This window comes from Podarcis filfolensis (assembly GCF_964270895.1).
Source record: "Podarcis filfolensis genome assembly, chromosome: 1".
NCBI lineage: Eukaryota > Metazoa > Chordata > Lepidosauria > Squamata > Lacertidae > Podarcis > Podarcis filfolensis.
The window spans coordinates 65,643,978-65,671,717 of NC_139604.1; the positions used below are offsets into that span (position 1 = coordinate 65,643,978).

Here is a 27,740-nt window from a genome sequence, read left to right on the forward strand (position 1 = left end):
ATTACAGTTACTGACTGTATCAGCTTATTCAGCTCTTAAAATCATTTCAATGTATAAATGTGTTAAATGTAAGTAAATTAATGCACATCTGTTAGCTGAACTATAGAAGATAGTGTTTAGATTGCAGGACAGACTTAATGAGCATGCTTCTGTTAGCAGTGATATCTGTAATAAAAGCTGTTGTAAGCGAACAGTTTACTGCATTGGCGCAAGTGGAGAAAAGCTCACAAGTTCCATCTATCCTTTTGTGGCATGCTTATACAAGAGCAAAAAGGCCCCCTGTGGTGGGGGAGCTTAAATATGTCATAAATGCCCTATTCTTTTTTTTTCCTAGGCAAAATTCACTTATGTCCAAGCATCGGATAAACCAAAGACCCTCAAGCATGGTCAGTGAAACATCTACTGCAGTGACTACATCCACTGTAGATACAAAACCTGGCTCCAAGGTAAGACACATACCCGCCCCCCCTTATTCTGAAATGTGAACAGTATCATGGACTGAGCTTAGCCCTTGGGCAAGGTGATCATTGCACTTCATTAGATCTGCACAGATATGGCACATCAGTCATTTTGAGGTCATACAGTGATTCATGGCTGAGTTAAGATTTGAGCTAGAAGCTTCCTGTTTCTCTTAACCACTGTGGTACATGTTCTCTATTTCATTGCTTTCAGTTTTTTCTTTCACACTGTTTACCTGGACAATATCAGCTTTAAGCATTTCTTTTAAATCATTTTTTTAAATTATATACTGTATCATGGTGTTTGGCTGCACCATTCATTATATTGGACAGTGTCATTTTATAAAGCTGCTCTGGTAACAGAAATTAAAGGGAACCCCTTATGGACTAGGGAGCTCTGTATATGTATAATTGGTTGTGGTAGATTTTCTTGATGGACTGTTGTTGTTTGCATAATATGTTTGGGAGGAGTTTGAGAAGGAAGGGCACGGGTGATGCCATCCCAGTTTCAGTGATCATGGGTAGTAGGAGTTGTAGCCATGGGGAGGCGATAGGTTACCATGGAAGATGGGGACAAACCTATGTACGCCTTGTTCCTTGCTCCCACCACTGCCACGGGCTGGTTCCTGGTTGCTTATCTGCTGTGCTCACTGACCTGTTATCCATTATTTGTTCCTGGATTAGAGTGCTGATCTGGCGTGTATTACTGAGCCCTGGGTGGTTGTGCTGGGAGGAGTTGATCTGACCCGGCTGCACCCACCTGGATACTCAATGCCGCATAAGCATTGGCTTGCAGGAACTGGGGGCAGAATGGAAGAGAGGAGTGGCTATGGTCCGTAGAACTTCCATCACCAGGAACACCCTTTGTCTTGGAGCTTACTGTGAGGTCCTGCACCTGGTATCATGCCAAGCACACAGTGATCTATAGTTCTTGCTGGTGTACTGTCCACCCTGCTGTCCAGCAGCTTCTGTGACTGAGCTGGCAGAGGTGGTCTTGTATGTGGTGTTTGATGAATATCCATATTGAAGCTACCTTGGTTGTTCTGGCTCATGACTTCATAGCTTCCATGACAACCATGAGGCTGTCTCAGGTTGTCACTCATCTGACACATAGTGCAGAGCAAAGTATTGATTTCAGTTTTTGCTCCAGAGGGAGGAAGGCATGGTCTGGAAACAGGGGTGTAGATGTCACCCTATTTTCATGATGAGGTTGTACTTGTAGCTTCAGTCATTCCCTGCAGGGGTGGTAGATAGATTATGATGATCTACTCCTGGATACCAATGGAATCCAATAGATTCTTGTCATGCTGTGGAACAGCGAGATGGATCAGGCCAGCACTTTACCCAGCTATTGAAATAATTGCACCAGCTGCCATTTAGCTACTGGACTAAGTTCAAGGTGCTGATTTTGGTGTATAAAGCCCTATTTTAGAAACTGGAAAAGTTTTTAGTTGCATTTTCCTTCAAAACAAAACAAAAAACATGTAAAGATCATTACTAGGATACTCCTCCAAGTCCCACTCTTGTGTAGCTCTTGTTGAGGCATAAAGTATCATTTTGCTCATTTCCAAGCAGTACTATTCAAATGATTGTATGTTTGTGTAGTTGAAACAGCTAGTGGGGTCAAGTATGGCTTATTGTTTCTTAATTTGGTATGCCCCTGAGGTGAAGAGCTGTAAAGATTGTTGCATGCTGATATGGCTCTAGTTCCTTTCTTCTTGTAACTCATTTCCCCATGCTCAGGTTGAGAGGACAACCAGCTAAAAGAGGTATTGTCTTTGTCTGGCTGTCATGCTTGAGGATGCTTCAGCAGTTTCTTTCATGACTGGGGAGCCCTTTATGACACTGTTGGAGAATTCCTGCTACTGAATAGTTATAAAAATGTGATGTGCAGTCAGTAAAAAAAAAAAGACAGGTTTTAGCAAGCCACTTCAGGGAAATTATGGACCGTATGGAAGCCTACATTTAAGCAGATTTATTTTCTCACTATACCTCCTAACATAGACATGAAGGTAGAAAGAGCTTAACCAAGAGTAAAAGGCTTTATTCTATGGTAAATTCAGTCATAGTGATTCTGATTCTGCTCCTGAAATTAAGATTTGTGTCTATGGCATGAGTTTAAGGATTTTACTATATTGAGGAATAAAATGATATATCACTCACTAGTGCAATCATGTTATGCCACCCTAAGCTCATGGCAGAAATTGAACATATTACCCATGTATAATCAATATTGATATATTACTATGTGCTTAAAAATAGAAAAGGAGAAAGCTGCATACTTAATCTTAAAGAGGACTTTGGTAAATTTCCAGACATGCCTACACAGAAGGATGGGAGAAGACAGTGCTAGGCTCCTTGCGTCCTTATATAATCAGAGAAAGAATGAATAATGTAACTTAAGACTTACAATGGAAAGTGACTGTGATGTAGCAGATTTTCACTGGCCTAGTTCACACATCACTCTGAGCATGACTTACCATGACTAGGCAAATGTTTGGGCTCCTGCTGAGGAGCTCACACCTACTTTGCTCCTCCTAGCTTTTTAGGTCAGTGTGGGATGGCAGATAAAACAAGGTTTTCTGAACTTGGGATCATGGTTAAGGTCTCTCCTTCTTGACTATGACATCTAACCATATGACAAACCATGGCTACAGATCATGGTTAAGAAAGAATGACCTTAACCGTGATCCCGGGTTCAGACAATACTCTGAGTGTTAAAAGCCCAGAGAGGAGGAAAGTGGCTCATCCTGAGGAGCCAACATGTTGACACATTCATTCTTACGCCATGGTTTCAATTAACATAATTGATCAGTGCGGTCAGTGTGCGAAGTTAAGGAGGAGTTGAAAGAGAAGATTTGATTTCAAAATACCAGTATTTAAGCAGGAGGGGTTTTGCACAAAAGCTGAAGTCTAGTCTGAATTTGGGTTCAGAAGCCCAAGGACTTCTGCTAGCTTCCTCCCTCTTGACCAGCATAAATTAATATTAATATTCAATTAGCCCCAAGATACAAAGATAAATTGCTAGAAATACCCCCAGTTGAGGATGTTCTGTCTGCAGAGAGGAGTTGCTGAATAACTGGATTCTTAGAAAGAATTAAAAGATGTAGAGGAAATGGAAACATGTGTAATTGTGTAGTAACTGATAATACCCATTTTGTGGCAAAATCGTTTAAATACTACATTATTGTGTAACAAATTAGGGAACATTATTTTAAAAATACATTGTATGTGTACTTTTTATGTTTGCTCATGTCATGCACTTACTGTTCCTGTATTATACTTGTCTGAAGGTGGTAAAATCTGGCAATAAAATACACAGTTTTGGGAAAAGAGACCAGGCTATAAGGAGAAACCCTAATGTTCCTGTTGTGGTGAGAGGCTGGCTTCATAAGCAGGTGAGTTTGTAATTATATTTGTGTTGCAATGAGTTAAATCAGAACTGCCTGGTGAAAAGGAACCTTTTTTTGCATAGCATTTGAAAATGCTGGATTGGAGCAGAGGTGGGGGAAGTGAGTTGTGGTGGGTGTGGGCCACCCCGGGTGCCACCACTGAGGGGGGTGACAAAATGCCGGGCGGCACTCACTCCGGGGGCTGCAGTGCGCCCGAGCCACGCATCTCTCCTGTAGGGCAGCTGAGTAGGAGGAGGCAGGCAGACACCGGAGGCCCCATGGTGCACCTCGCTCCACCCTCACCCTGTAGGCGACTTGCCTTGCCTTGCCCCTGTGGGCAACTTGCTCCACCCTCCCCCTGCCCCTGTGGGTGACTCGCCCCACCCCTATTGGCAGCTCGCCCTGCCCCTGGGCGTGCTGCCCCAGGAGCCTGAGCAGCTTGCTCCTCCGCTGGAGTGGAGTTCTTGGAATTCAAATTTCATGTGATCAGGGAATCTCAGAATTGACCTTCAAATCTTCTTGCCTTGTTTTCTGTCTCTAGTATAAGTGTACAGTCTTTGTAGAAAATCTAACATAGGAAAATACATGTTTATATTATGAGTAATCTAATAGGCAGGTAGTTCTGCAAATGAGTTATCTAGATAGTGTACTAAAAAGTCTACTGTTTTTCCTTGGGCAACTTATGAACAGATCGTGATTGTTAGGTGAAAATAGACCACCAATAAGAGCTTTAACACAACTGTAATATTTGTGTGTGTGTGAATAAGTACCACAGTTGTCAAATTATATAGTGTAGGAGTGTTAGATTTATAGTTTAGGATGCTGTGTATTTAAGGCAGAGGCGGATAAAAGCTTAGTCATATCAAAATGTGAACAGTTCAAGCTGAAAGATTGTAACCTAAACACCTTTCCAGGAGGCAATAAGTATGAAATACCAGACTCTATAAATATAATTAACATTTTTTAAAAATTATCACAATGCAAATTACTGTGTCCTGCACGTATATTAACATAACTAGTTTTATTGCATAAAATTACAGCACAGCCCTGGGCAGCATGTAATAAACAGCCAGGCAGGTCAACTATCTGGAAACAAAAAGGTCAGCGGTTAGTGCCTGTCAGTGTTCTACTGACATGAAAGATGAACTCTGCCCGTATCATTATTAGCACTGCAGTCTTGAAAACCTTTCCCAAGCTATACAGAATTAAAAACATAAACATGTTCAGATATATCATACAGTTGCCACTACTGCTCCACTGATCTTGATCCATCCAGCATACTAATAATATCTGTCATTTGTGCATTACTGATGTCTTCTAACTAGCATTCACTAATTGTAATATGCCTTTTCTTCATAATAATGGTATCTAATTAGTGATGGAAGAGTTGATCCAGTGGGTGGCTCCACTAGCAATAAAGAAAGAGATGTGATTTTTGCCTTTTCTGGCTCCTTTCTGCCTCCCCCAGCACGCCTTGAAAATCAGTTCAAGAGAGTTGGGAGACTCGCCAGAGGAGGGTAGAAAGCAGCATGGGGGCTGCAAGCAAAAGTTCCGCTTTTATTAGTGGAAGTCGTTGCAGAATCAAAAGCCTTCCATGTTCTTAAGAGCACCAATTAGATTACGCCCAGTAACAAAAAATTAAGCTTTTGGGAAGTAGTATGAGAAAATCATGATACTGGGCAGGTTATGCCATAGCTTTGCATGATTGTTGATGATCATATTTTCATATGTTAAAGAAAAAATATATACATTTGAGATTCTGTTTAGTGCTGTGTTGTTTCTTCTACTGTCTGTGTTAAAAAATTGGTATTTTATTATTTGTATTTTTAGGACAGCTCTGGCATGAGATTGTGGAAAAGGCGATGGTTTGTGCTTGCTGATTATTGTTTATTTTACTACAAAGGTTAGTGAATAAAGATCTGCTTTTGATATTTTTTGTGGAACTGAGAGCTGAGCACAAATGTTGCATTTGTTTCTAAAGTCTTAGAAACTGAGCTTTTTGGTGTTCAAAATGTCTGGGAGAATGCTAGAGAACAACTCCCTACCTCCTGCTTGCATTAATGTCAGGGAGTCATTTATGGAAGCTAATCTATGCATTTCTTACCTTTTTGATTGAAGAACATCTGTGCAAACCAATTGCCATTCCCGGTTCTTGGTGACAACAGTTCTCTCTCTTCCCCCGCCCTCTAATTTGTCTCCTTCAAACAATTCTTGATTGCTAGGAGTATTTCTTTCTCTCTGCTCCTCACAAATAATAACAATGTACTGGAAAATACAGAGGCCTATGAGATGCACAAAATGTTTGTGTTGCTAAAAAAGGAGATTCACACATAACATTAATAAAGCACATGAAATTATCAGAAAAATGATCAATGTTTTTGTCTATCTCACCCAGTATTGTCTATTCTAACTTGCAGCAGCTAATCAGGGCTTCAGGCAGAGATATTTCACATTACCCGCTGATCCTTTTCACTGAAAATGCCAGTGATTGAACCTGGAACCCTGAGTGCACCTTGTCCCTCCAAGGTTTAGTCCCTCTATAACCTTTCTGTCAGCCTATATCTCAAGTGCCAACTACTGCTGTTGAACAATGGTACAGTTACTAGCTCCTGGGATTCTAAATGGCTTGTGGAAATGTTGTGTGCCCAACTGTCCCCCAAAGAACCACACAAGTTATACACATAGTGCAGCTAACATAAGTCACACAAGATGTGGGCTGTTGCACAATACATGCTTGATAGCATGAATACATTTTGTGTTTCAGTTGAAATATGGAAGTTAATTTGTTTCTTTCTTCATTCAAAAGACAGCAGAGAAGAATCTGTTCTCGGAAGTATACCATTGCCTAGCTATGTAATATCTACAGTTGGACCTGCAGATCATATAAACCGCAAATACTCATTTAAGGTAAATTTAGTAATTTCAAAGTTTGTGTTTATTTTAAACAGTAAACATGATACATTTTTGGGAAATGCCATTTCCTAGCATTTTTCATGTATATCTGGAGCAAAATGTAAAGAGCCACTGATAGTTTTTGCATACGTATTGGAACCTCTCCTTTCCACCACACAGTGCTTGTCCTCCCTGCAAAATTGGATGGTCTTCCTTGAACAGCTTCCAATGCAATGTGACATGTTGCAGGTGGAAGGGAAATCTGGAGAGTGCCTGTGCACTGGTAGAAGGTTTGGCATGCAGTTGTAGGACTTCGAACCTTCTAATTTTTTTATAACAATGTATCTCCTTTCTTAAAAGAAAATTATCAGCCCAGATCATTGTTCCACCATAACTCAATGTTATTCATTGCTTTAATGTGCGTTTTCCTATGTTAGTCTAAATTATGATTCTCTGTTGTCTAAATCATTAAATCAGTGCTACTCAGAAGTAGGTTTCAATGAGTAGAGTGGAGTTTACATCCAAATAAATGTACATAGGTTTGCAGTACATGACATGGCAATACTGTTTTTCTTTCGTTTAAATTATTATTTTGCTTCAAAGTTCTTGTTTAATTTGAATGGAGCTGTTAACAATTTGTGATAATGTGCCCTCTATATTTTTGCAATGCAAGAGTATGGTAATGTTTAAATCCACTTTTGTGACTGTATGCAGTCCTATTACTTGGGCAGTTCTTTGAACACATATCGTTACAGTGGAGCTTGATTCCAGGCAGATTGATATGGGGAAAAGTCCTCTGTTCAGTTTTATCCATCCAGATCCTAAGCCATATAAAGTTTTACATGTTGGTGCAGGCATCTTGAACTTGGTTTTGTAGCATATCAGCAGCCAATGCAACTCCTTGGTAAGCTGTGCTGCTTAAAAGCCTAGCTGCAGCATTTTGCAATAGCTGCAGCTTCCAGGCCAACTTCAAAGGCAGCACAACATACAATACATTGCAATAACCCACTCTTGAGATTACCTATTCAAGGGTCATTGTGGCCAGGCTATCCCTGCTAGCTTTTTCTGTTTCATCTCCTTGCCCCCTTTTTGTGTTTTTGTGTGCCGAGGTTGCTTTTTGTTATTTGGTGTATGAGGTGTTACTTAGGAACATTAAGGGGACACCAAGCAATGTGTTCTATTTCCAGGTTAGTTCTTCATTTTTGGAATCATTTGGAGAAGGCTCCAAGGAGGTCAACTTGTTTGTAAAAATTATTTGGTATTGCATCAGGATATTGGGGGTGAAACATGGTGTGCAGTACTGAAAGGTAGACTGTCGCATATATCCAGAGAGTCATCCTCCTAAGAAGAAACTGCCAGATTATATTCAGTGAGAAATCAGAATGTGATGTAACACGTCCCTAATAAACAGCTTCTGAACTGAGCAACCCAGTGGTTACAGCTATTTGTGCGAAGGAGGAGAAGAGCTGGGAGCATAGTCTCACCTTTTAGTGTACCCCTGTCCATAGAGACATAACAAAATTCTTAAGAGGCTTACAAATATTACTAAATTCAATCAGCCAACACAGTGTTTTGTTCCAACAGTCTTACAAGTGTCTTTCAGTAATTTGATTTTTCATTCTAAAAAACTGGCTGGCTGCGCCTGTAGAAGGGGACTTTTAACCTCAGCCCTTCAAAGAGCATCTTGTGTTCAATCCCCAAACCCCTCTGAAGTTCAGCAGTATAAGTTCAAGGTATAAGGAGTTGATTTCAGAAGAAACATGCCTGTTCCCCATTCTCATGCACAAATGCTTCCCACTTGCACTCAGAGAGGTGGTAGTGTGATTGAATCTTACCCCTGGCTTTTTAAAATATAAAGTGTAAGTTGGATTGCATTTGGTTAGTCATTTCAACATATAGTCAAATTTTGGATTGGCTGCAGCAATGCATTGATTGCCTCAGCCCAGTATTAAAATATATGAAGTTGCATGCCTACTCAATAACATGCTGAATTTTGTTAATGCTATGCATGACTAAGGCTGCAACCCTGGGAGCAAGTCTCACTAAACTTAATGTGACCTACGTCTGTCTACATAACGTATAACAGTGCACTGTGAATCCTTAATTCTTATTGGAGGTAACAGTGATGTGCAAGGTGTTTACTTAACTGTAAATTTAAAATGTCAAGGAATGTCTTGGTTTTTAGTTTCTTTTTAACTTAGATGTACTTTTGTTTTTTTATGATTAAGCATCACTTCAGTGAAGACTAGGTTATTTATATAATGGAATATGTATAGGCAATGACTGAACTTCAAAGCATGCACATTTATCATCTATACTCTGAGTAGCTGAAATAAAACCTATTTCTGCTGATGATATTTGAATGTATGTTACCCTTTAATCATCTATTAGTGCTTAAACTCTGAACCTGCTTCCTAAGCTTAATATTATGGGATCAATGAGGGAAGCTTCTTAAAGGAAATATCAGCATATTTGTATTACATCCAAAATCCTTCGGGTAAAATATTGTATTCTTTCCAGTTGATATCAGTATGCATCTCTGCATATTTGACATCATAGATGGCTTTAAGGAAATATCTACTTGATGCTGTTCCAAGAAAACCTACCATGGCCTGAAGTATTTATATTTCTTCTTGTTAAATAATTCATCTGCTTTCTGATCCTAGGTTTAAGATCAAGACCACTTCAAATTGTATATCATCATCTAGAAGGGAAGAACATATTAATATTTCTAGAAGTTCCAAAGCAGTATTTTAAAAATGCTTGTTAAAGTGCCATTGTTCGTCAGCTTTAAAGTACCACCTGACCAGAATTCTATCACTCATTAGTTTTATACCTAACTTTTCTAATCAGTTTAGTGCTGTTTAATGCAGTTTGAAATAAAAAGCATAGCAAGAATGTGTGTTATTTGAATTTGAAGTGGGGAAATCTAAATATTAAAAAGTAAGTTGAAAAATAGGTCCTATTACCCCTCTGTAAGAGGCAGAGAACGGAAGATCTCCAGGGTGGGAGGATGAAAGAAGATAGGGAAGTTCCCAGCTGAGAACTAGGAGGGTTCACATCTCTCTGTATGGCACAAGTTAAGATTTACCTGTGAAAGAAGACTGTATTATTATTTTATTTTTTTCTATTTCTGTTTAGATTGGCTTTTTTATTGTAATGTACTATGAAAGGTCTTAATACAATTTTTTTCAAAATAAAAAATAAAAAGAAGTCCTATTACAATGGGTCCCTTCTTCTGACTAAAGGCAGGGGCGTAGGAAGGGGGGCAGTGGAGGCAGTCCACCCCGGGTGTCATCCATTGAGGGGGGGGTGACAAAAAGGCAGACCGTGGGGGGCTCACCTTTTTGTCACTCCCCCTCATGGATTACACCCAGGGCTGACCGCCCCCACTGCCCCCCCTTCCTATGCCCCTGCAATGAGTTAAACATTAGGGTACATGCATAATATACTTGATTCTAGTTTTCAAACTGTAATGCTAAATTATTTGTTATACTTTGCTTCAATTACCATCATATTAATTTCTGTTTATTAATTACTGTAATAGGGCAGTATTACATTTGTCGGGGAAGCAATTCCCATATACAGATACCCAAGGAAGCATTATACATTAATGCATAAATGCTGAAACTTGCTTCCTTATCCATTGCATGTGCTACATTAAATTCTGGAATATTAGAACATGTAGTTAATTGGAAAAGGGAAATAAATGGTTGGCATTTCCACAGATCTCCATGTTTAAAATATTCTTGAATGTGATCCCCTGAAGAGAAAATGTGCTCGCTGAATTATCCTTCTAGACAGTTTGCTTCTAAGGATCTATTCAGACTTCTGCTTTTTTATTTTTATGGAAAGGCATTATAAGAGAAAAAATGGCCTAATCTTTTTATCTCTGTCTTCCCCTCTTTTCCCTGGTGAAAAATGTAATATCTGAATTGGTCCTTTGAGGCAAACAGTGTGGTTATTTGTCTCTTCTGCAGTGCTTTTCTCTTTTCTGTATCCTAAGGCGTAAGCTCAAAGTAATTCAATTCCCCACATTACTTACCAATGTTGGGTCCAACGTAACGCATGCATATATGATAAACAATTGCTACCTTTGGATTTATTATTACCACTTTGATTAAAATGTATCCTTATTTGACTGCAGTCATAAACATACGTGCTGGGCAATAAATTCAACTTAATCACTCCAACTTTCAAGAAGGATTGTTTGTCATTAGAAAATAGTTGTATTTATTATTCTAATGAAAGTGTTAGCATTGCAGACTTTCATTCTAAAAATTCTTCAGGGTCCAACTTTCCTCTGTTTCATACTTTGCATTATTGATACAAATTTATGTGGATCCTTTTCCAAAATGTTTATTGTGTCATAAACACTACTTGCAGAATTGATAAGATTTTTTTTATATTAAACAAAGCTGAAATATTATATTCTAGCTCATTATTAAATCATTTTAACAGTGCAATTCTTGTACATTATGTTCAATGTGACATGGTCCCAGGTTAGTTCATATAGGACTAAAAATAGAAGTTTGTCAAATTTAATGTGGCCTATCCAACTCATTTCTTACTTGAAAAGTAACACTCCTTTTAAAAAGCTCCCAGAACAGTTTTTAAAATAGGACATTTAGAAGGATGTACTTATTTATTTAGGGTTGGGTGGTTTGTTTTTTGTTATCTTGTATAAATCAACTTTTCCCTTTGCAAGAATCACAATGATCCATAGTGTATTGCTTGTACATTACTCAATATTTCTTAGTTGTCTCTGCTTAGCAATGCTAAAATTTAAACAGGCAAATAGTTAACTTACAGAGACGTTCAGTGAATTTATTACACATTTCTTCCTATCTAGTAAGCCTCTGCGCTGAATTAGGTTGCCTGGACTGGCTAGAGGTAGAGAGAAATCTGGAAGGCACTTTGCTAGCAATTACACAGCCCCTTTGCAATTCTTCTTAATTATTTCAATTCAAGTAGGTTGCATTTAAAAGTGCTGCTGTATTTTGACCCTGAGGGCTTGTGTGGGAGGAATTAAGGGTGTGAGCATTTTGAGTAGGTGAACTTCTAAAGAGCTCAGTGTGTAAACAGGTGTTGTGTGAAAATAAGTAATAATGTCTGTGTCTGAGGGGATGGACTTCAATTTCTTGTTTCATCATGCCAACTTTCTATTGTTTAGGAATTCTGCTCTTTTAACTTACTGAATTTTTGTCCTTGTTTTGTTCTTATTGGTATGCTCTTGGGGTTTGCTCTCCATTTCTTCTTCTGTGCAATATGGGAGAGAGGCTGCCTTTTCTTCTCCCTCTTTCCAGAATAAGGGCATCTGAATGCATGAATAGGTACAAATATTACTTTTTCATCCCTACTGTGAATGTGTATGTGTTGTCCTGCAGACTGCTGTGCTTTAGAAATTCTTACTCATAATTTAAGACATCTCAAAGCTCTTCTGTGTTTTCCTGTCACTGATTGTCCTCACGCTTACATTCACATATGTACATGTTGTTCATTTGCTACGTTGCTAAGAGATAGCTGGATATGTTTGGACAGTTTAATTTAATCACACTGGAGCTGGCCCTTCCAGTGGAAAGAATTTGCTGATAACACTGCACATGTTGCTTACTCAAATACTGTAAATATGCTTTCTTCAGCTGCTGGATGTGGAAACGTGCAATGTTCTGCTTGCTTCCATTTTAACTAGATAATTGATAATGAAACTGTACAGTATCTGCTTTTGCTTTTAAAATGAGATTGTAGCTGCTCTATAGACAGAGTTACAATGGAGAGGCTGTCACTAGCCAAAAGAACTGCAGTAATAACAGTCCACCATATATTGAGCTTTGAAGGAAGTGTAAAGGACCGTTATTTGAGTTCATTTGTATCAGGTGTGGGAAACTTTGGGGCTCCATATTATGCTAGACTACAACTCTTATCCCCCCTGGTTTTAGGCATGCTTATTGTGGTTTATGGGAGTCATAATTCAACAGCATGTAGATAGCCAACAGTTCCCCACCCCTGATTTGAATGAAAGCTATTCCCTACTCAGAAAGTTTCAGTGCTGCTGTGTAAATGAATGAGAGGAGTTCAGTGATTCAGAATATACTAAATACAGTAATGGGGGTGGGGAGAGACTTGGTTCCAAGAAGTCTGCATGTGCATATGGGGACTTGGTGGTGGATTTATGAAGCTTTGGTCTTCTAATAAATACTCAGTAATATCCAGTAATGCATGTAGTTGAGATCCTATAGGGAGGATTAGATAGATTTTGTGCTGTCAAAAACTATAATTATATTTTGAAACCAAGTAAGCATTGTAAATTATTCTTCAGTCTAATCCTTCAGCAGGGAGAAGATGGGCTTTATCCAATCTATAGCTTGTATAGAAGAGGCAGGGAACCTGTGGCCTTCCAGATGGCTGTTGCTTTATTAAAACATCTGGAGGGCCACAGTTTCCTGACCCCTGCTGTATAGGCAGCATAGGGATTGTATGAATTGCTATATCAGTTAATAGCTTACTATCACAAGCCAATATGCTCTGAAGATCTGTTGGTTGAACCCATACAAAGAAGGAAGTTATGGACATACATGGAAAAAAAGAGATTCATAATTAGTTTTGCAGAAGTGAAGACCCATGAAAATGTTTGTGTATTTTGCCCCTCTCTTTTTTATTACATTCCATCATCACCTTTTTCATTACATGATTTTAAAAAAAAAAGAATATTGCATTTCAGCTTTCTAAATAGTTAGCTGTGCTTCAAGTGTAGACCCTGCTGTTGGCATTTTTTTTTACTCCCAGAGTCACCTTTCCACCCCACCCCACCTTCCTTATTCCTTATTTAAGTATTCATAATTTGTTTTCTGGCTTGCCTGTGAATTTTTAACTGCCGGTGCATTACTTTATTCCTTTCCTTAGGTATTCTGTATAATGTTGCCTTTTTTATTCCTTTAAATTTTGGTCCCCATCTTTCTCTATATGATTTTTCATACATCCCTTTGTGGTGTTGCCTGTCTTATACAATATATTTGCAATATATTTCACCCTCAGTGTTAGATATTGGTTTCTCTTTCAGTCTGTAAATTATCTTTCTCTTACAAAGTCTGTTGTGGAATGAGCAGCTGACATTTTAAAATTAAAATATCTATCAAACCCAATCAACATCTTTCTAATCTTTGCTCTGCCAAGTTTTTCTTCTGCTTGTGCTCAGATGTAACAGAGAGCTCTGGTTAGTTTAAAATAGAAGGCATAGCTTTTGATCTCCCCCTGTTCTCGTACGCGAAAGAAATGGGGAGGATGCATGCCAGTGGCTTCTCATAACTCATACACATAACACTAAATTATGGTTTAATGTTATTTCCAAACTGGCCCTATTTTTTTCCTTATCATTTGTTCATGTTCAGAAATGCAGGCAATCCCTTCTGATATAATATTATCTCCCAAGTCCTATTTTTAAAATAGGACTTTTAAAATAATACCACACACACATACAATCTCTCTCTCTCTCTCTCTCTCTCTCTCTCTCTCTCACACACACACACACACACACACACACACACACCTTCAGTTACGTACAGAGCTTCTCTTTATGCCTTCACATAGCATTCAACCACCATTTCTCATTAGAATTTTCCAATTGCACAGTGTGGTCTATATATTTTACCCTTTTTTTCCTTTTTTCTTTTCAAAGCAACCCTCCCTCCACATATTTTGCAGTGTTTTGCCTAGGGCAACCCAAACTGACCTGTAACCCTGTAACCCAGCAAACAGACAATAAACCCCAGATAGATACATTAAAACCAAAAGGACAGAAATACATTAAAAACATCCCACCCACTTCTAAAAGGCCATAGATAGTTAAAGAACAGCAGCCTGGTTACAGAGAAAAGATTTTGTCTGGCGCCTAAAGTGAGCTTCCCTGGGGAGAGCATTCCACAAATGGGGAGCCACCACAGAAAATGCCTGCAGCCTGATTATAGCGCTATATAGGACAAGCACACCAAGATGGATTTCCCCTATTGCAAACATTGCACAGGACCATGACATGTGACCAATCTGTCATGGTCCTGTGCAATGTTTGCAATAGGGGAAATCCATCTTGGTGTGCTTGTCCCTCTCTAATAAGGGAAGCCACAACTGAAATCCTATAAATTAGTTCACCAGTGTTCAACAATCAGGAGGCAGGTTTGATATAAATGTGAGATAGGCCATGGCCACACATGTTGAAGCCTGGAGGAGATGTAGGTGTGCCTGAAGTGGTGTGTTGTCTAGTCTGTTTGGCTGTATGTTGCAGTCACAGAAGCAGTTTTGGTTCTGGATATCCTTTTATTAGTTAAGGATCCACAGTGTATCAAATTAAACTGTAACACCCTTTCATGAGGGCAGTCTCATATTAGGCTACAGGTCTGCATACCCATGGTAGTCCCTGCAATGTACAAAACAGAACTTCTGCTTTTTGTTGTTTATCTTGAGTAGATGTTGTGGTGACCTGTGGTACACACAGTCTACAACTGCAGCCCTTTGCAGATATGTATCTGCAAGTTTCATTGATGCATGAAACTCTCTGCTAACTTGGGAGCAAAATCAACTTCTTTACTGTGGATGAGCTGTTCTTTGTTACATATTGCCTTGAATGACTGCAGGTGACTGAAGCAATGGTTAGAGAGGTAGCAAAAATACATATAAAAAAGATACACTTGGTATCAATTGAATTTTCTCTCCATGCCAAATAGGAATTTAAAAGAGAAGCAGAATACTTTTCATTGTGACTGCTTGGAGAGTCCCCATCAGCTGCTGTTCACAATAAAAAGGGAAAAAGACAAGTGCAACACCAAACTAGACAGTTAATGTCACATGTAGTTTGGTGCATAGAAGGAGAAGAGGTAGGACACTAGGCCTGAGAAACTAGGCAAATATTGAAGGACACTGAGTTGCTTTCATCTTCCTTTTCTTATGCATATAGGAACTCTGAAGCTCTAATGTTCAAAATTTGCCAACAATGGCGGCAGTGGGGGCAGGATTGCTCTTGCTGCCATTGATTTTAACTCTTGTTAACTATTGAGAATTAGCGTTTTATATCTTGCTTTACATGACTGATATTGAAACCTTTGCTGCTCCTAGCCTTACAAGTAACATGCTGCCTGTATTTAGCTATACCCTTTAATATTTGGAGCACCACATATTGTTAGGGCTTTGTGAATAATGTGTTTGTGTTTGGTGTTGGTGTTGCGATTCTGCAGCAATATTTATTTATATATTTATTTCCCTCTGGCATCTGGGTGTATCCCTTCCTTGTCCATGCTGATGTGGCTGTATTGTACTTATTTTGTGCAATTTGTAATCTTCTAGTTTCCCCTTCCACCAAGCCTTTGTCCTGTGCTTCCTTGCATGTTATTACTATTAGGGGCATGCCTTGAAAAACCGCTGCAGTAGAACTCCATTCCTTGTACTAACATAGCCCCATTATGTTGGATCCCATATGATTATGCCACTCATTTTCTTTACTTTTTAAAGTAAAGACATTGTTTTTACTTTTTAATAGAATCATTATATTTTTATTGAAGCATATTTTCCTCAATATAAGCTCAAAAGTACTATTAATTTTCATTCATCTCTAGTGACCTTTCAACAAAGCTTTTTCGAAGACCAAACTATAATTAAAAGGGAAATAATTTCTTCATTACAAAATGATACTTTAAAATAACATTTATGCACCACAAGATATGTAGCCTACTTTTCTTCTCAGCTGATTAAACCTCATCCAGTGATCTATAAAATATATTCAAGTTTGTAAATTCAGCAAGGGAAATAGCAAATAAAATATCTAGTAGCTTGTTTTGTGTCACATTTGCAGTAAACAAAATGCATCAAGAGGAAAATCATGAAGAGTTAATTTTACTGGTACAAAGGCTAAATAAAATTCTGTAACAATATCACAACATTATGAAAGACACACACACACACACACACACCCCGCTGCCACAAAAATACCCTATCACAAATGTGCTTAGAGGGGAAATAAACTACAGCATGCCAAGTTGCTGCTCTGCAGTGATTTTGGTAGTAAAACTTCCTGTTTAGTTACAAGGACTACCCTGGTTATTTGGAAATGTGACGCAATCCTGTTGGGTTTTAAAAACTACCTACCTATTCTATTTTATTTTAAGTTCAGATATACACTTTATATTGCCATATAGTTCAGACATTTTAGCACTGTCTCATCATTGGTTTTTGTGTGTGTGTGTGTGTTTAGTGGGGGGGGGGTGCTTAAACAATAAAATGTTGAAAGCAAATGGGAGGAAAAGCAGCACATTTCATCAGATGTGACCAAAAACAGACAAAAAGACCTCCCAACCTACTTTCATATGTAGGGAATTTTGCCTACCCTCCTTCCTTAAAATTACCTAATTCGTCTTTCTTTCTACTGTTGCAGGCTGTCCATACAGGCATGAGGGCTTATATCTATAACAAGAGTTCTGTTATTGGCTCTCAGGCAGAGCATTCAGGGATGCGCACGTACTACTTTAGTGCAGATACTCAAGAAGATATGAATGGTTGGATCCGTGCTATGAATCAAGCTGCTCTTATGCAAACACGTTCATCACCAAAGAGGCAAGTTCAGGGATCGTTTGTATTTAGATTTCCATTGTTTGTGTCTCAGATATCAATGCAATGTTTAAAAGTACATTTTGCATTTAAAAATATATTCGTATATTAAATCTGAATGACATCTGCATAAATGACGTATCAGCCTTTAGGCGATGGGACAAAACTAAGAGCTCTGAGGCATCACTTAGCATTACAGAAGTTTGCTAAGCATTAAGTCTGTACAAAGAGAACTTACTAAAGGTACAGTGTCAACAAATAAAGTGTTGACTTTTAGTGCACATATTTTTTTTCCCCTTAGAGAAACAGGAAATCCAGATCAGCAAGCTGTTCCTCAAGCTAATCATGTGGATGCCTGCAAACAATGTGGAAAGTTAGATTCTGCTGATGCAAAAGGATGTTATAGAAAATCTCCTGAAACCTCTGCATATGATAAGCATGAAGAGATGAGAAAAGCAATAGAAGATGAGCATTATGCTGTCAGGAAGAACATGGTGGAATCAAAAAGGGAGAAATCTAAACATCCATTGATATCGGAAGTTGGCACATTGAATACAGAGTCAAGTCTGTCTCGGTCCCAGAGAGCTCAGCCTGTTGAGAAGAATGGAACACTTTCCAATTCGTTAAATACAAGTCCAGGCCTAGTGGAGCAGAATGGTATCGGTTTATATAAACAAGGATTTGTTTCCAGACCAGCTCAAAAAAAGCAGACACAGAGGAAAAACAATATGGCTCACATAGAGCATTGGGTAAAAGTCCAAAAAGGAGACCCCAAAAGGTTAGTAATAAGCTTAGATGGTCTGTTTTATTGCTTTAAAGTGGGTTGCTAGGACCTTAGCAAGGGAGGGCTGCAAGACGCTGTCAATTTTAGTGGCAGCAAAACTTATACACCTGGCTCTGTGCCCTGATAGGGATGCAAATTTCCCATCCTTAGTCATCAGATTGATCATTTGATGAGAAGGGAAGGGTAATAGCCCCTCCTCCTTACCTGATCTGCATGGATCAACTAAGGAAGGAGGTGTGTGTGTGTGTGTGTTTGTGTTTGCATGCATGAATCTGTGGCTGGGTATGTCCTGTGTGCATGTATGTGAGAGGCTTGGGTGGCCACATCCAACCTTTGCATGTGACTTCCTGGAGGCTTGGCCAAGAGTGAATGTGGCACTTGGACCAAAAACTGTTAGCCACCTCTGCTTTAAACTAACGTGTGATACTCACCCACCTCTGGCATGCTAGAGATCATTAGGAAATGGATTGAATTAAAAAATACCAACATCATAATGCCATTACACAAATCTGTGGTGTGACTGCACTTGGAATGGCTTCAAACTTCTGTCCAGAAGCCTTCACATATTTGCAAATTTGTGCTAAGCCAAGGTTTCACTTGGTGTGAGGTGCAAAACCAGACCAGTGAAGACTGCTTATAGGCTATTATATACTTCTTGTATATTAGGTCATTCCCCTTTACATAATGCTACAAAAACTAGTGTTGCTTCTTTCTTATTCTGCCAGCTATTCTTTATCGTCAAGATAAAATACTCTCACAAATAGACCAAACTTTCAGTATCACACCATATGCATTAGAGTGTTGTTGTTTTTTGCCAAAATCCAGCTTACTCATTTGAATTTCCCTTAGCATTTCATGTAGTATAGTAATTAATCTACATTGTTCATTTTCTTTTTTCTTGGTTACAAAATGCTGTTTCTGTGCAGCCATGCTTCATGACAGATCTTTGTGTATTAGAATAATGAATCCACAATAGTGATAATTGATTAGCACTTTGGGCTAAGATAAAAAGCATGATAACTGTTTGAGATACCAGGAAGATTTGCTGATTAGCTTGAACATTGCAACTGCATCCCAGCATTGTGGTCTAAATTACTATATTACTATCATTCAAAAATATTGAGAACAATGCACATCATAAGAGGCCTGATTTTGCAGACTCTGTGTATAGTGAAGCATCTGGTTTTTATTTCCTTACATAATCTCCATGTGTCATTTGAAAAGCTGCTTTTGAGATAGGTGAGATTTTAGACCAAAGGTGAGAGCCTGTGCAAAGCAATTTATATATTGGAGATTAGTAGCATATCATTGTGTAAGCTAAAACTGATTTTCTTATTCCACTGACTCTTAAAGGGGAGGATACCCTGTAAAGGCTGGGTAGGGTAAAGTCAAAAGCCCCACCACACTAGGGCCTTTGCTTAAATGTGCCTTTGGTCCTCAACAAAATAAACTTTCATTTGTGATACATGGTATATATTGGTTTGGTTGAAGCTTAATATTTTAAAAGCAGAAAGCAGCAGTGCCTATTGTGTACAATAAGGAACCGTGGAATTTTTCTTTTGTTTTCAGATCAGAAGCAGCTCACCCAGTGGGACAGAGCTGCAATGCTAGATCCCTGGCAGTAGCATCACTACTGCTTACATGTAGGGAGAGGCTGGGTCTGTGTGAGCACACCAGCAGGTTCTATGTTGACTCCACCCTTGCAACCTTAGCCCCCCTGCTACATCAATTCTCTCCATTCTGGAAAGCAGCCACATCCCCATTGTTGGGAAGTTTTGTTTCATTTAATAATAATAATAATAATAATAATAATAATAATAATAATGATAATAATAATACTTTTCAACACAGCAAAATAGAGATGTCAGCAGTGCTACCTGTCCCACCAGTTAAGCCTCTTGTCTTTAAGCCTCTTGTCTTTATTAGTAGAACAGAATTCCAAAAATTGCTTGAAAAACATTTGGGGAGGGTTGTTGGGGGGCATTGTGTGTGTTTGTGAGTGAACCAGTGGTGTTGCCAGCTGTCCCTTTTTTGTATTGGTGCTGCCCTCTGGACAGTTTAAGAACTATATAGCATTATTATATAAAGGACTATATACAAAAGGCGTTAAAGCTCACATTTCTCTCTCTCGCCTTGGTTTGTCATGTAAGTTGTGTTTTAGTATTGTGTTGCTGTTTTTAAAATTATACTAGCAGACACAAAAATGGAAATTAAATGGATTGAATAAAAAAAACTGCACAGAAGGGAAATAGTCGAATATTGTGCTCCGCAAATTCTTGGACAAGAGTTAGCACAGTAGTTCACATGTGTTATAGTAGGTTCTGTAGCATGCTTCTGCTTGTACAACCTCTTGCACAAGGAAAAGAATCATGTCAAGTTTCACTTTTCCTATGCAATACTTTCAATACTCTCAAGCTAAGGGGATATCTGTCCTCCGCTGAACGGAAGACAGCTTTTGCATCTGATCAGTGGCGTAGCGTGGGTTGTCAGCACCCGGGGCAAGGCAAGTAATTTGCACCCCCTAACCCGTGGATTTGCACCCCCTAACCCGTGGATTTGCGCCCCCTAACCCCCAGATGTTGCGCCCGGTGCGGCCGGCCCCCCCTGCACCCCCCACGCTACGCCACTGCATCTGATAGCACATGTTTGAATTCAACCAAATGTGTGCTTATTCCCAGCTATTTTATAGCAAACCTCTCAATGTCAAGAAGTAAACTGTTCAATCTCTCTACCAATAAATAGCTGGGACTAACAGCATTCTCTCTATAACCAGAAAGATGAAATGGCAGAACAGAGTTCATTCAAAGTATTCATGGAAAGGAATATAGTGAGGAAAGAAGCTTGCAAAACTAGAGCTTTTTCACTGACCATCATACATAAAAGTGACCGTGAATTTCATGTTATACAGGCTGGAAAATCGTGAAGGGGGAAAAGGAGTGCCTTAAAGTCCGGTTAAAATGTACAGAGAAATTTGTGCAAAGTTCAAGGAGGAGCTTATTTGTTTTCTGTCAGCTATTCATTCCTCTGTCAGGACTCTGGTCTCACAGTCTTGGAGCCTATTGAAAAAGGATAGCAGCAGTGTGACATTATCTTTTATGATTCCGACTAAACATCAGAAATAACTTTCTGATGATGTGGGCAGTTCAACAGTGGAACAGACTCCCTTGGAAGGTGGTGGACTCACCCTCATGGGAGCTTTTAAGCAGAAGTTGGATGGACGTCCGTCATGGATGCTTTAGTTGATATTGCTGCATTGCAGGGGGTTGGACTAATTCATTCATTCATTCATTCATTAAATTTGCATACCACCCTTCACCCTTAGCTCTCAAGGTGGTTCACAGCAAGAGAATACAGGATCAAAATACAAAATACATAATAAAAACAAAAACAAAACAAGTCAATAACCCCCTTCCCCTTCCCCTCTCAGAGTCTCTTCCAGCTCTACAATTATATGGTCCTTTGTCTTCCATCCATTTAGTTCTAACACTTAACTGATGGGCACCCTTCACAGCATGAGCATGATGAGCTTATGCTACCCAATAGCTACTTGGTTGATGCAGTCCAAGTGTTTCCGGTCCTTGCTTGTTTTCTTCCAAGAAAAAAGTGAGAATGATTTTTAATGTTAGCTTGGCAAAAGGCCCAGTAAAGTCATTTGATGCATTAAATCAATAGCTCCTTAATTGTGCAACAGATGAGACTACTTATGTGACATGATGGTTTCCTGTTAAATTGGCTGCTCAGGCTTTAAGCTACTTTTGTCATGAAGCATAATTAATCTTGTCATGAAGCCAGGTAGTCAAGTGATGTAGAACCTTGGGAGAATCTGCTTGTTTTTTTGCTGAGAATATTATTTTACAAATAACTCACTGAGGATAGAGACATTTTTAGCAAATGACAATGTATCAGAAGCGTCCTTTCTGTTTCCACAAAATGCATGTATGTTTACTGAACATATCCTGTTGCAAGCTTCCTTTTTTCAACTGCAGGTGATTGTTTTCTTTGGGATAAAGCAGGGGTTTCCAGCCTACGGTCCATGGACCACAAGTTGTCTGCAAGCTGCATTCAAGTGGCTGTGGCATGTCCACGTTAAATAATGATATTTATTTTAATTGTGTTTTTATCGCTTCTTTCATTCTTTTATTTATTTTCTGACAATTTGAATTATTTGGAATACAAATCGTAATGCAATAGAATACAATAAATAAAATAATTCATGCAAATACAATTACAAATAATACAGCATCTAGCACATCACATTTGCTGCAACAGACAGAAAATCATTAAGTGCTCTGCCAAGACAGTCAGCAAGTGGTGGTGGGAACCCTTAGGATAAACAAATAACATTTTGTTTAATAGCATGCTCCACCTAGTGGTCAACGTGTTGCTAAGGAAACTGTCTCATGTTTGAGACAGACAGTTTTTAAGAAGAGCTGAGTAACTTGCTTCACATGGTGCAAGCACACTTTTTAAAATCCAAATTTTGCCTGCAGATTTTGCAGGGTTTTGAACATGATAAAACAGAGGCAAAAGAAGCCTGAGTAAATACACCATGAAAGGGCATCACTCTTTCAAATGGCTGTCAACTCTGAAAAAACTGTTAAAGGCTATTGTGGCCTATGAGATTCTATACATACTTGTTTGCTTCAATTAAATGAAGGAATTATAAAGTTGGATTTTATGAAACCTTGACTTTAATAATAACTGCATTCTCATTTAATACTTAATGAAACAATTTTTCTCAAACAGTCTTTCATCTGATCAGTCCCTTATTCGCCAAGTGCCCAGTCATTCCATATCTTTTCCTGAGAATTATCATACCTTGCCAAAGAATACCAGGCAGCCTTCAGGAAGTTCACCACCCTCAAATCGCAATCTGCCAAGTGACTACAAGTATGCTCAAGACCGGGTTAGCCACTTGAAGATGTCCCATGATGAGAGACGAGCTAACAAAGATGGTACTGTGTGGCAGCTGTATGAGTGGCAACAGAGACAGCAGTTTAAGCATGGCAGTCCCACAGCACCTATTTATATTGGTTCTCCAGACTTTACAGACCGTGGTAAGGGAAGAAGTTCATTAGATGTTCCACGTTCAGTTTCTGTTCCCCCATCTCCTTCTGATATACCACCACCTGGGCCCCCTAAAATTTTTCCACCTCGAAGACCACATACTCCTGCAGAAAGGGTTACTGTCAAACCATCTGATGAGAGACCAATGATAGATGTTCCTTTTGCTGGATCACCCATGAAGATTCGAAGTCAAACTATAAAAGTGAGTAAATTTTGCTGATATATTTTTCAGACTTTACTAAGGAGGTGTAATAGAATTACCCTGCAACGTTTCTAAGTGCTAACCTTTAGATTATTTGATCAATGTTCACTGTCAATATTCTTACATTATCCACTGAAACTTGTATTTTCAAAGCCAGGATTTATGTTCTCAGTGCTTGGCCAGTTGCAGGTTGAGCAAAATTTGTTTCAAAAAGACACATGATGCCCTGGCCAGGTGAAGTGATTGAGATGCAGACTTTGTCATATATTCATATATATATATATAATGTATGGAATGTATGAAACATGTTTATAGTCATGTGATGATGTTTGGAAGCATCACATGACTATAAACATGTTAACTCTACATTTACTGAGTCAGTGACTCTGTGTAAATTTATTTGGTTGGATTCAGGAGGCCAAGGCACTTAGTGCCCACTGAAATCAGTAGGAACTAAATTAATCATGGGTAACTTCATATTGGTTTCAGTGCAACCTAAGTCCAACTAAATTAGTCTGGTTCTAACCCTTTGAGTTAAAAAGGTTATATTTTTCTGTATAAAAAATCATGAGAAAAATATCTTTTGGAGGTAAAGCAATATAAATATGACACTGTAGCCTTTATACTGAGTGACCCAGAGACTGGTAAGTCACCACAGGCACAAAGATTCATTCCCTGGCTCCAGGAGATACCATCCTATATATCTCTTGGAAGTCTGTCCATTGTGCCCACTTAGGTGACCCTGTTTGTTGCTCTTTTTATGCCCTTTAACTAAACCCTGCTTCATGCATTATTCACATGACAGCAGGGGAGGGCTTACATAACTATAGCATAGAAAGCTGCCTTATTTCGAGTCAGATTATTTGTTCATCTAGCTCAGTACTGGCTGCATCAAATGGCAATTTAAGTCAATCCACCTTGATGCAAGGATGGGGCGTGTGAATTTGAAGGGTTTAAGAAAAGAAAATTCCATTTTAAATTACTCTTTAATACTGCCTTTCCATTTATACAGAACTCAGCACACGTAGATAGGCGTTCCATGCCTACAATGGGATATATGACCCATACTGTAAGTGCTCCAAGTTTGCATGGGAAATCGGTACGTATAAGCATTTCTAGTTTCCTTCCCCTTCTATGTACCAGCTGAATTTACTAGAACTTCTAAGGATGTCTGAGTCCAAAACACTCTTTATTGATTTTTCATGTCTTGTTAACGGAATCAAGTAACTTGAACTTCCTGGCTCTAAATGTGGCCTACGTTCAACTGCCATTGAAGTCATTATAAGCGGAACTGTTCATGGAATTTGCTTTTGTGTTTTCTGACATTAAAGTACAATATTCCAATCAAAGACAAAAATACAAACTGGTTGCTTAACTGTGTCAAATATACATTTTCTGGGCACCTTAGGTGAAGAATTATAGCTACAGTGACTCTCCCTGAAAACTGCTAATTTCCTCTTTACAATGTGTCCAAATACCTACAGCCTGAAGAGCTAACATTGCTTCTCATTCGATTAAGGAGACATCAGGCTAAGTTGGCTAGTATACGAAATTACACAATCGCCCAATTACTACAGCACTTGCCAACTAATTCCTCTTACCAGGTCAGCTGCTGATTGGCTCATTTGTGCTGTATATGATATTCTGTGACTCTGCAAGTGCTTCACTGGTACCATGCTCAAGTCTGTGCTTTCTTGCCCATTCTTCAGTATGTTCAAGTCCCCAGTTCATTCATAGTTTTACTTTGCTCTGGCATGTGCTGGAGATTGTAAGCATTTTTTTAACTATAGGATGCTGTTGCATATGAATAACTGCTATTATTTTGCTTTGATGTTCGTTTTTGTGATTGTTGCCTTAAAAATCCGTTCAAGAGGCAGGCTTACTAACTTGCAGATTTATTAATTTTGGCTGAAAAAAGTAAGCTTTTCCACTCATTCTTGATGGAAGTGGCTTAATTCACCACATGCTGCTTGTCCCCACCCCACTCCCCTTCAAACTGAAATATATTAAGGAACTAGAGAGGGTATCTGTATTGGCTCAGCATTGTGTCAGCTATTTGTGTGTCCATTAGTTTATCATAATCTAGTTGTCTTTTTGCACCATATACCAGTAACAATCAAAGGCAGCAGTATAACAATAACTCTACTTTGAATGAATAATTATCAGATTTGATAGTTTTAAGCTAGGAGCTTTAGTTTGTAGTTTAGGATAAAATCATTTGTGTTACAAAGATGTGCCTCATGGAGCATGAAATAGTAGTCATCTCTGTATATTATTTGAAAACTAAAACTAAAAATATTTTGTCCATCAGTTACATTAATTAGATGAAAGTGATAGATACATTGATAAAAAAAATTAAAACAAACAATTAATACTTCTATCAAGGAAAAAATTTACATGGTGAATTTAATGAAGATGTTTTCATATCTTCCTCATAAAAATGTCTTGATAATTTAAAATAATTTTAAATGTACAAGTGATTTTGATAGCCCTGCATGTTAGCTAACTGCATAGAAAGGAAAATAATCTGTGATCTTGATGTTTGTAAGGTTGATGAAGATGATGTGCTGCCATTGATGCACTGTATTCATTTGTCATTCAACCATAAACATCAGTGTGTTAATGATAAGTCTTCCTAGATAGCTAGTTTATCATGTATATGCTTTTGCAGAAGTTCCCAGAAGTACTTGCTAGTTAGTTACAGAGTTCAGTATTGCAATAGATTGTTCTATATTCTTTTTTTGTACTTCCATTTTCAGGCTGATGATACCTACATCCAGCTGAAGAAAGATCTTGAATATTTGGATTTGAAGGTAAAACATGTTCATATAAAATATTCTAGTATTTTACAGTTGATCTATCCTCTATATACAACCTTCATTAGTGCATTTATGTTATAGTATCAGTTATCAATCCTTCGATATTCTGATTTCTTTTTTCTGTAACTGGAGTAAATTTTAAATGTAAAATACACTGGATATACAGTATAACATGACATCAAAACAGCCTCTTTATTTTGGAGAAAATCAGAGAGCCTCATGCACTACTTGAAGGCACATCCACTCATGCAAGGAAATGTATTTTTGCCAGTTCCCCCTTCTACTGCACCCCCATGTCACAACAGATTTGTGCCAGGGGCTCAGTATTATCAGCTGCTAATAAACAGATGGTAGTGCTTGCTTCTTACTCTTTAATTCTATTTCTGCTAAAAACTGCCTGTTTTACTAATAATTATTTATTCCCTTATTTGTTTACAATATTTGTATTACCTTATTTGCTATCAATTCCAAAGTCAGCTCCTAATAACTCAAAACACTAACAGTGTAGTTCACATTAATAATAAAATATAAATGCCAGCATTAAAATATTTCATTAAAAATGGCAGCAACAGTAAAACTAGCAACAAAAAAAAGCAAAGCAAATAAAAAGCACCAATTTGACAAATGTTTATCATGACATTCTGGTACCTTCAATAGTTTGGTTTAGGAGTAGGAATAAAAATTAAATATAACAATGTTAACTAGAGTTAAATGTGAATGCAGATACATGTTAATAATACTGTAATGTTTTACATGTTTAATCAGAAATCAGAGTGCTTGTATTTAATGATGTTTACTCCCAGATATGCGTGCAATTTATACACTCACCTTAATTCTATTAGGACAGAAAAATAGAAATAAGTTTCTGAACATACCTTAACCTAGGCTATGTTTTCTGTTAGGAAATGTTTCCAAAGCAAATCTTTGGGGAGATGTGATTTCCTGATACTAAAAATAAAGGCTGTGGTTTGTGAAACAACACAACTATCATTTGAAGCTATTTGTTTGCAATATGCTCCGTACAGACCTAATTAAAACCCACAGTTAAGGGTGGCAGGGTAAAATTGTTTGCAAAGGGGAAGAATATAGAAAATAGAAAAGGCACATGCCTATAGCCTGTTATTAGTTCCCTAACCATAGTTCAAATGTAGTGTTGTATCTGGGAACATAGTCATAATGATATTTGCCCCTGGTCAGAGCAGATGGAGGCCCCAAAGCAATACATTTTCTTAGAGTTTCTGGACTGCACATAAAATACAAAGACATATTTGAAAGGTTTATTTTTTAAAGTATTCCAAGATAGAAGGTTCCATTTTGAAATTGTTGTTCTCTGCTTGAAGGTAAGTGGATGAGACATAGCTTTTTATTTTTATTTTTTAAAAAAAATACAGTTCAACAATACGATATGAAAGAAACGAAAACATAACATATATGAATTAAGCAGAACAAAACAGATACAGCAGCAGTTAACTAAATAGTGTTTAAAGGTAGTAGGAAAACATTTCCAAATTTATTCTCACCAAAAAATTGTGTAAA

General features: G+C 38.2%; 1 protein-coding gene across 37 annotated transcripts in view; it reads left to right on the top strand.

Annotated features, from left to right (window-relative positions):
* PLEKHA7 (pleckstrin homology domain containing A7) overlaps nt 1-27,740 on the top strand; it is a 159,501-nt gene that overhangs the window by 94,799 nt on the left and 36,962 nt on the right. For 15 of the 37 annotated variants that reach the window (XR_014542207.1, XM_083589260.1, XM_083589232.1 and 12 more), the window contains 9 exons: nt 335-446; nt 3,752-3,856; nt 5,681-5,753; nt 6,657-6,757; nt 17,160-17,338; nt 17,634-18,110; nt 22,863-23,385; nt 24,398-24,484; nt 26,145-26,198. Coding sequence is in view for 34 of the 37 variants with exons in the window: in XM_083589260.1 (XP_083445386.1) it covers nt 335-446; nt 3,752-3,856; nt 5,681-5,753; nt 6,657-6,757; nt 17,160-17,338; nt 17,634-18,110; nt 22,863-23,385; nt 24,398-24,484; nt 26,145-26,198 (1,711 nt within the window). In the remaining 3 variants the exon portion in view is untranslated. Of the gene's footprint in view, nt 1-334; nt 447-3,751; nt 3,857-5,680; nt 5,754-6,656; nt 6,758-10,172; nt 12,076-17,159; nt 17,339-17,633; nt 18,111-22,862; nt 23,386-24,397; nt 24,485-24,869; nt 24,990-26,144; nt 26,199-27,740 lie in introns of those variants that run through there. The other 22 variants (XR_014542206.1, XM_083589227.1, XM_083589257.1 and 19 more) reach the window with 4 other exon arrangements.